At 47.7% G+C, this 12663-nt stretch overlaps 2 protein-coding genes across 2 annotated transcripts; both read left to right on the top strand.

The window, feature by feature from the left end:
- Nucleotides 1-968: 968 nt before the first annotated feature.
- Nucleotides 969-3394, top strand: med4 (mediator complex subunit 4). Its single transcript, XM_029530795.1, has 7 exons — nucleotides 969-1071; nucleotides 1161-1227; nucleotides 1318-1488; nucleotides 2388-2445; nucleotides 2539-2625; nucleotides 2706-2837; nucleotides 2921-3394. Exons 1-7 carry the CDS (start codon nucleotides 998-1000, stop codon nucleotides 3091-3093), a joined length of 762 nt encoding a protein of 253 aa, XP_029386655.1. The 5' UTR covers nucleotides 969-997; the 3' UTR covers nucleotides 3094-3394.
- Nucleotides 3395-4372: 978 nt separating this feature from the next.
- On the top strand, nucleotides 4373-11770 carry sucla2 (succinate-CoA ligase ADP-forming subunit beta). Its single transcript, XM_029530492.1, has 11 exons — nucleotides 4373-4477; nucleotides 5702-5897; nucleotides 6748-6847; nucleotides 7222-7384; nucleotides 8370-8498; nucleotides 9511-9649; nucleotides 9724-9885; nucleotides 10039-10181; nucleotides 10273-10393; nucleotides 10731-10819; nucleotides 10909-11770. The coding sequence occupies exons 1-11, from the start codon at nucleotides 4394-4396 to the stop codon at nucleotides 10981-10983; spliced, it is 1401 nt and encodes a 466-aa protein (XP_029386352.1). The 5' UTR covers nucleotides 4373-4393; the 3' UTR covers nucleotides 10984-11770.
- Nucleotides 11771-12663: the final 893 nt, after the last annotated feature.

A 12663-nucleotide genomic window follows, 5' to 3' on the forward strand; every position in this document is an offset into this window, starting at 1 on the left:
CTTCTTGTAAGTCAGAGCAGTTAATCATTTGTGTTTGACATTGTGTAAACGTGGACCATGAAGGTCACAGGTGAGAGGAACCACACAGACATGGAAGTTCCTGATTCTTACAGCAGCTGCTCCCAGACATCTCTTTATTCTTTCCTGTTTATTCCTTCTCTCTTTCTCTTTCCTGTTCCTGGTCCTGATCCAGGTTTCTGTCTTTTAAAGGAAGTTGTTCCTGCCTCAGTCTCCAAAAGCTACTCTTGCAGCTCTGATCACCTTATTTATCCACATACCACAGGGGCCTAGTCTCAGTCCCTCTGTACTAGTCCATGTAGGAGGTTCTGAGTCTGGATCACCTGGTGGAGTGGAGGAGGAGGACGGGCGAGACAGCAAAGGATGGGGAGCCTGGAGCGAGGACGAAGGTGAATGCAGAATGCAGAGGGGGGTCCATTGAGACTGATGGGGCCTCAACTCTGTTGGTGGAGGGGACTGCGTTTTAACTTGGTGGATGAAGGTCCATCTGTGTGGAGACCGAGTACTGTTGATTGGCCAATGGCCAATGATCTCTGCCAATGAAGTAGTAACAGTTAACCAACAGTTAGCTAAGGTGTCGCCTCATGCTGGCTGTAGATGTCACTGGCATCAGGCCAACAGGCATTAAATACAGCTGTAGGTATTAAAAAATGACACGTGTATGAAATATTTTGGTAAAAGAGTTTGTGTAATTCGTTTAGAGACAGACTTTTTTGCATATTGGAGTAATTTAGTAAAACTAATGTAGAAAGTCTTCAGAAAGTCTGACTCAAATTGCAGGAAAAAAATCTGAAAATAATTTCAAATGAAGATTTTAATACGTATGTAAGAATAAACCATGAGAAGTGATTCTTTTTTGAGATTTTGGAGGAAACAGTTTTCACACACTCCGACACAGGAGGTGGCGTTGCGGAGTTTTATTGTGGTGACTCCAGGTGTCGTCACTTCCTGTCTTGCGCAGCAGCAGCCGGAGGCAACCATGGCGGCGCTGGCGGAGAAATCGACGAAGGACCGGCTGCTGTCGGTGCTGGATGACCTGGAGGTCTTATCCCGGTAAGGTTCGACGCTTTGTGGCGGTTTCCGGTTGTTTTCGGTCAGTAACGCGTTTCCGGAGCTGCTCTGACCGCCTCCTGTTGTTCCAGGGAGCTGATCGAGATGCTCGCTCTGTCCCGGGGACAGAAGCTGCCCCAGCCGGGGGAGGACGTCCAGGTAACGGCCGGGGGGGCAGACAGACGGAGACAATGAACCGGACGGCGGGCTGTAAGGGAACCGACTGGTGTTTGTGGTCTTTGTCCTCAGATCCTGGACCTGCTGGTGCAGAGAGACCGGGAGTTCCAGGAGCTGATGGAGGTGGCCCAGCAGCAGGGGAAGGTCCACCAGGAGATGCAGCTGCTGGAGAAGGAGGTGGAGAAGAGAGACAGTGACATCCAGCAGCTCCAGAAGCAGCTGAAGGAGGCTGAACACATCCTGGTGGGTGGTTCTGGTCAGGTCTCACACCTGGACTCTGAGAGACACAGGTCTATAACTGAGAGCTTTAAATCCTCCATCGGAGCTGGACGTTCGGCCTTTGACAAAAATAGGAAAACCACGAGGACGATCTGACCAGTCACAACATCAAAGATCTGCAGATATACACATCAGTTTATTTAGAAAGTAAACTGCAGAGAGGGACAGGAGATGAAGATGAGTGTGGGAGGGAGGCAGGACAGCCCCACCAGTCAAACAACACCGTTACAGACAATTACATGTGGAGCGTTATGAAGTGTGAAATGAAGCCACTCATTGAAGCTGCCATCTGACTTGGCTCTCAGACAGCCAGCCTCAAGCGTGGGGGGGGTGATGATGATTGAGTAGATAGAGTAAGATTTCATGCTAAGGCAACCAGAGGAGGATCTTGTTTACACACAAACCCACATGAGCACAGCAGTCTCATACAAACTATCAGAGATATCCTGCAGCAATGGCGAGTCCGGAGCATTCAGAGGTAAAGTTGTCGTTTTCAAGGTAGAAGTTTTAAGTGTTCCTGCTTCTGTGTGTGAGAGCTGCAACAGCTCCAGTTGCAGTGTGATAGGTTCGTCACGGTGAGTGGGCGGAGGCACAACAGTGATTGGACATTAACTTGCTGGGGAGGGCTTTCACCTGGACAGTCAGGCAGGCGTGCGCACACACACACACACACACACACACACAGTAGCCTATAAAGCCATAAGCACGAACCGAAAACCCGTGGGACATAAGGGCTTATTGTTCCTAGCAGGGTGAACCAAACGGTTCGGTATTTTACAGAGTACTGTTGCATCCCTAGACCTCAGTGTGTGAGACAGATCATTCCAGGTTCTGTTGGTGTAAATCTCCTCTTTCTCTTCAAGGCCACCGCTGTTTACCAGGCCAAAGAGAAACTCAAGTCCATCGACAAGGCACGGAGAGGTGGGAGACTGTCTGATCCAGACTGAGATACAGATTCTGGTCTTGGTGGGATGGTTTGTCCACTAACTGAATTTGTTAACCTGCTCTGCACAGGAAGTATTTCATCAGAGGAAATCATCAAATATGCTCACAGGATCAGTGCCAGTAACGCCGTGTGTGCGCCCCTCAACTGGGTGCCAGGTAGGACCTTCACCGTCCCTGCTGGCCTTCAGCCCAGGGCGTGCTGCTCTTCATTAAATGTCTGCTAATGTTTGGTCCAGGTGATCCACGCCGTCCCTACCCCACTGACCTGGAAATGCGCAGCGGGATGCTGGGTCACATGGCCAACCTCCCGACCAATGGCATGAACGGACATCTGCCAGGAGATGCTCTCGCTGCTGGGAGGTTGCCAGGTAGGTCCAGGAAGCTCTGTCAGAGTTCTGTGATGCTTTTCATCAGCTCTGTCAGAACCGCCTCCTGTCCTCTGTCCCTCCAGATGTCCTGACGCCTCACTACCCCTGGCAGTCCTCAGACGTGTCAGTAGGGATGCTGCCTCCTCACCATGGCAACGACTTTGGCCTGGAGCCTCCGGGTCACAACAAGGAGAACGAGGACGATGTGGAGGCAATGTCAACCGACTCTTCCAGCAGTAGCAGTGATTCTGACTGAAAAATAGTGTGTGTGTGTCTGTGTGTGTGTGTTCACCACTGAAAGCCATTGGGTCAAATATCTCCACCTTAAATTTTGTCCAAAGGGAAAACTCAAACCTGTTCAAAGAGGGTTTGTCCACTGAGACTTGACAAGTGAAACAAATGATAAAGTGCGTGTGTGTTTGTTGGTTGTAGCCATTGTTCTTAGTGCAGTGTGATAACATGGACAGATGCTGTTAATTTACCTCCGTGTAAATAAGTGTGTACATAACCACTCCTGTAAATAAACACCTTTTGGATAGACTGTGTCAGAGTCAGACATGAGGTTTTTTCTTGGTTCATAGTGAAACCTGATCTGCATCTACATTTCAGAAACTTTAAATTGATTAACAAAGATGTGTGGTACAACTTTTTTGCTCTTTTCCATTGTTTTATACTTAAAGGTTAAAGCAGACTTCCTGTAGTGTGTATGTTGGCTCTTTATGTTAAACAGTCAGTTCACTGTACTTTACTGAAGTAGGATTTCAGTAACTTCAGTACTTTGTCTTTCCTGTCGTGGTTCTTACTCCGTAAAAGATCTGAGAGTCTCCACCTTTGATGTGTTAAAGTGGGCCAGAGGCTAGAGGGAGGTTATATTTACACTGTTGTGGCCTTGACTGTGATGTCCGAGGCCTTTTTGTGAACAGTGTCAGCGGCTGTCAGAAATAGTATGCATTTTGGTTGACAAGCCCTATCCCAAACTGCAGCAGTTTATCAGTTTTAAAATAATGCAACAGTCTTTTTAGAAGAAGTAGAAGAGATTTTCATTTATTCGTCATATCCACATTACTTAACAACAGATTTGTCTTAATATAAAACTTCTCATCAGCTGATGGAGAAAAACTTGATTTAAGAAAGCAGATCTACAAGATGTAGATAATATAAACAAAGTACCCATTGCTGTCACTGAAAAATAGTCATACAAGATATTATCATTTTGGTTTTAATGAATCAAAGCTTGAACTCCTTTATTTACAGTTAGATGGTTTCGTTTGGCCCCAAAAGGTCATCCTATAAATCTGAGGGGTCATAGCAAACTAAACATTTTCTTGGCCTTTTAAAACCTTTTGATTCTGGTTTTTATTTCAAAACACTGTGGAATTTTTTGATCAACAGAAAAATAAAGCAGCACGAAATTGAAATCTGAGGTAATTGTTCTGGTTTGACCTTTTATTTTGAAATGATGATATCAAATCCGATATTTCCGAAGGCAGCACGAAGGGGCCTGACTTTGCTGTTCACTACGCATGCGCAGTGACTACTCCGCTATAGAGGGAGACATGGCGGCGTCCCTGCTCTGCGGCCGTTTGTCCGCCGGCCTGAGGACTCCCGGGGCCCGGAACACGATCAGCTCCGCTTCCAAGGTGAGTCTGGGTCCGGCCTGGAGCGGAGGGCCAGCGGTTCCCGGAGCGGCGGTCCGCGGCCGCTCTGACGGCCGCCGAGATGGAGCAGTGACGGGGACAAATTTGACTTTCATTGAGTTCGCGATTGTTTTGGCTAACATGCTAACATGCTAACATGCTAAGCAGCGGAGACTCAGTTTCGGCGGGGCCGCCTGTCAGAGCTGCTGAGGCGGCCCGACGCAGCACGAACAGCCGCTGCTCCTGGTCAACATTGTGTGTGTGTGTGTGTGTGTGTGTGTGTGTGTGTGTGTGTGTGTGTGTGTGTGATGACTTCACTCTGCTCATAAATCAGTAAAACAAGTGAGAACGAGAAGAAGAAACCTGCTGAGAGAGAGAGACAGAGAGAGAGAGACAGACAGACAGACAGAGGGAGAGACAGGCAGACAGACAGAGAGAGAGACAGACAGACAGACAGAGATTATCTATTATTGGTATTGACAGGAACTGTTCCAACCTGATTCATGTAGTGATCCTGATTGAGTGTAGAGAGTCTGAATCAGGTTAATTTCTTCACATGCATCAGTCCAGTTTGTTGGTGTGTAACAGGCTGATATTTCTTGTTATATTCATGTTTATAAATTAGACTCTAAAGCAAACAGTCCAACATTATGTTGAAACAACATATTAATGACTTTAAATCAGAGACTGAGACCATAAACTCATCAGGAAAACATTTACTGAGCTGATAAATCAGGGAGGAGGGACATTTTCCCTAGACTTCAGTACAATCAGAGTTCTTACCACCAGTGGAGTCGCTCCCTGCCCGTGAGTGTGTGTGTGTATGTGTGTGCGCGCGCTCGGTCGGTTGTGTAAACACTGATGCAGCAGTGGACATCACCATTGGACAAGTGGTGTTGTGTTTGAGTCCAGCTGCGTGTTGAGAAACATGGAGCCACTTTGTCCTGGTTTCACTTCTCGAATCAAGTTACTGCTTCTCGTGTGTGTGTGTGTGTGAGTGAGCGTGAGTGAGTGAGTGAGTGAGTGAGTGAGTGTGTGAGTGTGTGAGTGAGTGAGTGAGCGTGAGAAGGAGACTTTAGTTTAACTTCTTTATTTGAGCTACACATGATGTCCAAACAACATAACACAGAAGTCACACAGTTTCTGTCCTTCATCTGATGGAAACATGTTGGACGTATTTGTTTTTGAAGCTCTGAGGTTCTGGAGTTAAATGAGTGTTTCCTGCAGGTCCTGATGGGGTCTCCAGGCCTGTTTGGGGGCCATGTGTCCCAGCCACAGCCCCCCCAACTGCAGCAGCAGCAGAGGAATCTGTCCCTCCACGAGTACATGAGCATCGGGCTGCTGAAAGAAGCGGGTATCTCTGTACCTGAGGGGATGGTGGCCAGCTCGTCGGAGGAGGCGTACGCCGTGGCCAAGCAGATAGGTGAGCTGCTGGGATCACATGACGTCAACACATAATCACCTCATAGATGAATTATTGAGACAGGGAACTAACACCAGTCTGAGTCTGACCATCTTCAGTCCACAAGAAGTGTCTCTATCAGCTGGTCTTCAGAGCTTTTATCCCGCCTGATGGTTCTTCCTGTTTCCTCCTTAAAGAGAATCAGCTGATCTGTCCAATCTGAAACTGACTTCAGTGATTAACTGATCAGATCTGGAGCAGTCTGACTCTGACTGGAGCTCTGCTGCTTTATTCTGTGTGTCTATCCATCCATTCTATTCTGCTTTCCAGTTTTTATCTAGAAAATCAGGAAACATTCAGTGTGTGTTTTTAGTTCTGGTTTTCTGAGCTTTTCTCCTCGATTACAGAGAACAGTCTGTACTGAGTCAGAGACACTACGAGGAGATTTAGTATAAACACTGTGTTGGTTTTAAGAGAGTTAAAGAACAAGTCGCCTTCATTGACACACAAGTGTCGGTGACGCACTTCAGTTGTATTCAAGGACGTGTGTGTGTGTTTTAAACAGCTGAAGCCAAAGCGCTTCAGTATGTAGATAGAAACACACACACAGTCTAAACTTAGCCTCAACCTTCCTCTGTGGTGTCAGTTGACTCATGAGAAGCAGCAGAAGAAGTTGGACCTTAAACCTGGTGACATCTGATTCTGTTCTCAGACCAGTTCCACCTTAAATCCTCCTCTCAAAGAGCACATTCTCAGCTGGTTCATCAGGTCTCACATTTGGCTCACATCTGTTGAGCATCTTTCAGCTCAGCCTTCCATTTCTGGTACTAGTTTATACATTTGTGTGTCTTTGTGTCTGTTTGTGTGTCAGGCTCAAAGGACCTGGTGGTGAAAGCTCAGGTTCTGGCTGGCGGCCGAGGGAAGGGGACGTTTGAGGGCGGCCTGAAGGGAGGAGTGAGGATCGTCTACTCGTGAGTCACTAACCTTCATGTTTAGGTGCTGGTTGGTTTGATGACACCTGTTGTTTCCACGGTAAAAGCAGCTGGCGCTGTCGCCAGTCCAGCTGCTGAACTAATTCACTCATATCACGACCTCTGACATCATGCTGAGGAGGAGGAGCTCCTCATCATCAGCTGATCCTTAGTTTCACTGAGCTACGGGAGCCGGGAGAGGACAATTGTCTTTTTAACAAAAACCTCAATGAGTGAAATAAATAATTTTCCATAATTTTATCCAGAATCAATTTCATTCATCCAAACAAATTAATAAATTAATCAAAACACTGATCAACAGGTGTGAGATGAAACCTTGTCTCATTCTTCCTCCTCCTTTTGTTCCTCTCCAGGCCGGAGGAGGCCCGGGACATTTCGTCACAGATGATTGGTCGAAAGCTGTACACCAAACAGACCGGGGAGGCGGGACGAATCTGCAACCAGGTGTTCATTTGTGAGCGCAGGTATCCACGCAGAGAGTACTACTTCGCCATCACAATGGAGAGGTCCTACCAGGTGACACACACACACCGAGCAGCAGTCTGCAGTACTAAATCCTTTATAGTAAATAAATAGAGTAACAGTTCAATAACATCAACTATTTGGGGGGATCTTTTACTATCTCATGATTTGATTCTGATTTTTTTGGACTACGGTTCAATTCAAAACGATTTGATTCATAATGATTTCTGCTTCAATCTGTAGGTGTGCAAAGGATCCTCATGATCTACTCCAGTCTGACAGAATGACAGTCTTTTTCACATTTATTAAGTTTCAAACATTTATCCATGCTTACATTGAATTGTTGCATAAAAGCAAGATCACATATTTCTTAAGTAACAAAAATAAAAGTGTCTCTTTATTAAAAAAAAAAGCAAGTAAATATGTAAAAAGTGAATTGGGCCCTATAAAATCCACAGTCACCAGAATTCATTATAAACACTGAACTGGCCGTGTTTTTTTTTTTTCCCCCCCTCCCTGGAATATAAAGGAACGTATCTGTCAGAAAAATGCTCCAAGGCTGGTCACTAATAATGCATGCCCCCCTACCCATGAATGAATGTTGAATGTGGTGTAATAGACTGGGCTAAGGAACAGCCCCCCCCCTCTGAATCGTAGGAATGTGTTGTGCACACCCCTATCAACTATTCAACATCAGCTGTAGGAACTTGTTTCAGCTGGTTGTTCTGAGTTCTACCAGTAGATGGCAGCAAATCACCACAGGTGAAGACCAATCAGCTTCTGGTCTGGAACCAGACCTCAATGTGATCTGTGGCTGCCAGCCCTCAGCCTCCCTTCAGACTGATCTCTGAGCTGTGTGATCACGGTCCGTTCTGATGAACCGGGTCTTGAGTCCAGCTGGGTCTTCATCCAGCTGAGAGGCTGTCCAAAGTTTTCTAAACAGGATTCACCAGCTGAACTTTTCCTGATCAGATTTACCTGAGGCTCAAAGTCTGACGTTCTGATGAAAAACCTCATCAGCTCCCCTTCCTACCCTCAGGGCCCCGTCCTGATCGGCAGCTCGCAGGGAGGTGTGAACATCGAAGATGTCGCAGCAGAGAACCCAGACGCCATTGTGAAGGAACCCATTGATATTGCGGAGGGCATCAAGATGGAGCAGGCGGTCAAGGTACAAAAATCCCCCAGATGGAGGCAGGTGGAGCTTTAGGCTGCAGCAGAAATGGAAAAGGGCCAGACGGAGGATGAAAGAGAGGGATGATGGGTATTTTATTTCTCTGGAGGAAAACAATAAAGTGCTGAAGTCACAGAGTGACTCACATTTGGAGCAGCACTTAGCTGCACTTAACACGGTCAACATGCGAGTCACTTCAGTCACTTTAAACAATATGAACTGTGAATTTGCACTTTGAACCTGTGCGATCCCCACAGAATGTGAAGTATTTATTCAAATTGTTTTTAAACCAGCACCTTAAGGGTTGCATCCAATTTGGTTAAACTTGTGCAATAACAAGAAAGAAAAAGTTCTAATTCTAAAACAGTAAAGGTCCCTGTAGACGGGTTAAAGTCCCAACAGGATGAAATTTACTTTGATGATGTTCAGAAGATCACATGATCAGCTCCTTCAGAAATATTCATGTCTGAAAATCCCAAACTGGTTAATAATGATGTCATCAGATGAGCTCCCACACTTTAATGGTGTTTTCTTAGCATCTCCCTGTATCTGGTCTTGATTTTTGAAGGTTCTGTCTCCGTCCTTTGTCCCCTCTCGGATGGACCTATCTTTGGCAGGCGGAGAATATTGAATATGCTGGTTGTCATAGTGAGGCTCAGTATATCTGACAGGAGAGCTGCAGAGCTCTCCAGGTGGATGGAGCTCATTGATGTTCCTTCACTGGTTATTTCTGTCTCCTGGGATGGTGTTTGTAAAACTGAACGGGGCTCATTAACATCAGCAGCTTTTGTTTCCACTCAAGCACAGAAGCTGCTTCTTATTCTGCTTCCTCGTTATTACCACATAATTTTCTAAAAATGTTTGTGATCGATTGGAGAATTCATCTGTTTTTGAGTGTTAGTTTTATTGGTATTCATTTATTCATCCATCTTCTTAGGCTTATCTGCTTCTGGGTCACAGGGGGTGGGCGGAGGTGTGGTCAGTGATGTGATGTTCTGTGATGTCACAGGTGGCGAAGGAGATGGGCTTCCCGTCGGCGCTGGTGAACGAGGCAGCGGAGAACATGGTCAAACTGTACAACCTGTTCATCAAATACGACGCCTCCATGTTGGAGATCAACCCCATGGTGGAGGATTCGTCTGGCGTTGGTACACACGCGCGCACACACACGCACACGCACTTCATGTGTATGAAGATTAACCACGATAATGTGTGTTCCCAGTGATGTGCATGGACGCCAAGATCAACTTTGACTCTAACGCTGAGTACCGCCAGAAGAAGGTGTTTGAAATGCAGGACTGGACCCAGGAGGACCCCCGGGATCGACAGGCCGCCAAGGCGGACCTGAACTACATCGGTCTCGATGGGACCATCGGCTGCCTGGGTCAGTGTCCGCACTGTGACTCCAGCTGGAAGCACTGATATCATCACAGTTATGAGGGGCGGAGTCAGTTTCAGCCTGATGAATTGATGTTCATGTGTTGGAACATCAGAATGTGGCGTTCTCACTCTGAGCTCTGACCTCTCTTCTCTGTAGTTAATGGTGCCGGTCTGGCCATGGCCACCATGGATATCATCAAGCTCCATGGCGGCACTCCAGCCAACTTCCTGGATGTGGGAGGAGGAGCCACAGCTCATCAGGTGACTGAGGCTTTCAAACTCATCACCTCTGACAGGAAGGTAAGAACCGGCAGCCTATTACAGCGCTTTGTGTTACATCACTGTAATATCACATATGGGTTCATGTGCAAGTTGTGATGCTGTTGCTCAGGTTCAGGCCATCCTGGTCAACATCTTCGGAGGCATCATGAGGTGTGATGTCATCGCCCAGGGCATCATCATGGCGGTCAGAGACCTGGACCTGAAGATCCCCATCGTAGTGCGGTTACAAGGTACGACAAGGAAACCTCCTCCTCTTACCCCATTAAAGGGCCTGTTGTCAGGTCTTTCTGTCAGATGGGAACACAATGATCCAACTCTTCATCACCTTCATCATCTTCATCAGCTCCGTTCTCCGTGTGTGAAGAATTCATCAATACAACAAATACAATTATCAGACAATTAAACACAGAGTCACAGACCTGATCCTTAATCCAATTTAACAAAATTAGATTAAGGGTCAGGTCATGTTTGTAAATGAGAGTTAGTTCTCAAATCTTTTACCCGCTGAAATGGACAGGTAAAAAATAAACAAATAAAATGAAAGTAAAAAAGAATTGTGTTTTTCAGGGACGAGGGTGGACGATGCTAAAGCTCTGATTGCTGCCAGCCCCCTGAAGATCCTGGCCTGTGACGACCTGGACGAGGCTGCCAAAATGGTACCGACACAGAAATGAAATTATCATTGTAAATTTTAGATTCTAGAGAAAATGCTAAATGAACCTAATATCCTCCTGCCCCCCCCCAGGTTGTAAAACTTTCTGAAATCGTCTCTCTGGCTAAAGAAGCTCAAGTGGACATCACCTTCCAGCTGCCCATTTAAACAATGTGCTTCCTTGGCCTCCATGCACCCCCTCCATCCTCCCATCCCCCCGACAGATGAGCCTCAGAGGAGACGTTTAGTTTTCAGCTGGTGACTCTGTGGCGTGATGGAGAGTCTACCTCCATGTTTCTGAGTTGATGCGCACAAACCTTCACACCCTCCACCTCCCTTCCTCTTCCTCTTCTTACCCCTCCCCTCTTATTCTTCCTTGTCCACTGACCTCCAGTCTGGGAAGGGGGGCATCAGCCTGTTTACTTGGCTCCTGTTTGGATATTTCTTAGTTCAGATTCTTTCACTTGTGAGAAAGTTGTGGGTCAGAAGGCGGCAGGGAGCTACTGTTACGTCAGAGGTCAGATGTCGTGTTGGCCTTACTTGTTCTTCGGTCAGCTGAACTTCTACGAACACAATCAGCCGAGCTGCGAATGTGCCGGAGTGCCAACACCACGACTGTTCACACTCCCATCGTCGCTGACGGAAGGTCAGCTGACTCTGCTGCTGAAGTGGAGCGTGTTTTATGTGTTAGCTAACAGAGCCGACGACCCATTTTTGAATGTTCAGAGCAGAAACTGCCTCTGATTCTTTGTTCCCTCCTCGTGGAGGAATCGGGGCCTCGGCGATGAACAGGAAGATCGACCATCACGCCACAGAGGGCAGTAAAATGACTGTAGTTTCCTCCTCCCTCCCCCCCTCCTCTCCTCCTCTTCCTCCCCCCTCCTCCTCCCTCCCCACTTCTCTCCTCCTCTCCTCCTCTTCCTCCCCCCTCCTCCTCCCTCCCCCACTCCTCTCCTCCTCTTCCTCCCCCCCTCCTCCTCCTTCCCCCACTTCTCTCCTCCTCTCCTCCTCTTCCTCCCCCCTCCTCCTCCCTCCCCCACTCCTCTCCTCCTCTTCCTCCCCCCCTCCTCCTCCCTCCCCCACTCCTCTCCTCCTCTTCCTCCTCTTCCTCCCCCCTCCTCCTCCCTCCCCCACTCCTCTCCTCCTCTTCCTCCCCCTCCCCCCCTCCTCCTCCCTCCCCCACTTCCTCCCCCCTCCTCCTCCTCTCCTCCTCTCCCCCCCTCCTCCTCCCTCCGCCACTCCTCTCCTCTTCTTCCTCCCCCCCCCTCCTCCCTCCTCTCCTCTTCTCCTCCTCTTCCTCCCCCTCCCCCCCTCCTCCTCCCTCCCCCACTCCTCTCCTCCTCCTCCCCCCCTCCTCCTCCCTCCCCCACTCCTCTCCTCCTCCCCCCCCCCCTCCTCCTCCGGCACTCTGAACATTGTGAGTTGTTCATTTATTTACTTGTAAATAACCAAACGGATGTTTTCGCTCTGTTAGATATTTATGCTCCTCCAGGAGCCTCAAAAACGATTAAACAGAGAACAACAAGGAGTCTGCCTCTTCTTCTTCTGTTCTCAACGGCTTCGTCGTCATCATCCATTCAGCAGCAGCTGATGGAGACTGTGGTTGTGGTGAGTCCTGATCTTTGTTTCAGTGATGTGGGAACAGGGTTAAGGTTTCTGAATCAGGTTTCTGTTGTTTCCTGACGGAGGTTTGTCAACAGAGATGCTTTAAAATCAGAAATCTGTTCAGCTTCAACTTCTCTGTCGGAGAATGACACCTGGAAACAGCTGTACAGACAGATGTTCTCATCTGTGCCCAGGTCGAACACACACTGATGCTGTGTTCATATCTCGGGGCCCCCCGGGGGC

The sequence above is a fragment of the Echeneis naucrates genome, chromosome 21 (genome assembly GCF_900963305.1).
Source record: "Echeneis naucrates chromosome 21, fEcheNa1.1, whole genome shotgun sequence".
Lineage (NCBI taxonomy): Eukaryota > Metazoa > Chordata > Actinopteri > Carangiformes > Echeneidae > Echeneis > Echeneis naucrates.

Coding starts and splice junctions, on each gene's coding strand:
- med4 (XM_029530795.1), top strand. CDS start 998: ATGGCGGCGCTGGCGGAGAAATCGACGAAGGACCGGCTGCTGTCGGTG. Junction 2,626..2,705: donor GCCCCTCAACTGGGTGCCAG/GTAGGACCTTCA, acceptor TGTTTGGTCCAG/GTGATCCACGCCGTCCCTAC. Junction 2,838..2,920: donor CGCTGCTGGGAGGTTGCCAG/GTAGGTCCAGGA, acceptor CTGTCCCTCCAG/ATGTCCTGACGCCTCACTAC.
- sucla2 (XM_029530492.1), top strand. CDS start 4,394: ATGGCGGCGTCCCTGCTCTGCGGCCGTTTGTCCGCCGGCCTGAGGACT. Junction 7,385..8,369: donor CAATGGAGAGGTCCTACCAG/GTGACACACACA, acceptor TCCTACCCTCAG/GGCCCCGTCCTGATCGGCAG. Junction 8,499..9,510: donor AGATGGAGCAGGCGGTCAAG/GTACAAAAATCC, acceptor GTGATGTCACAG/GTGGCGAAGGAGATGGGCTT.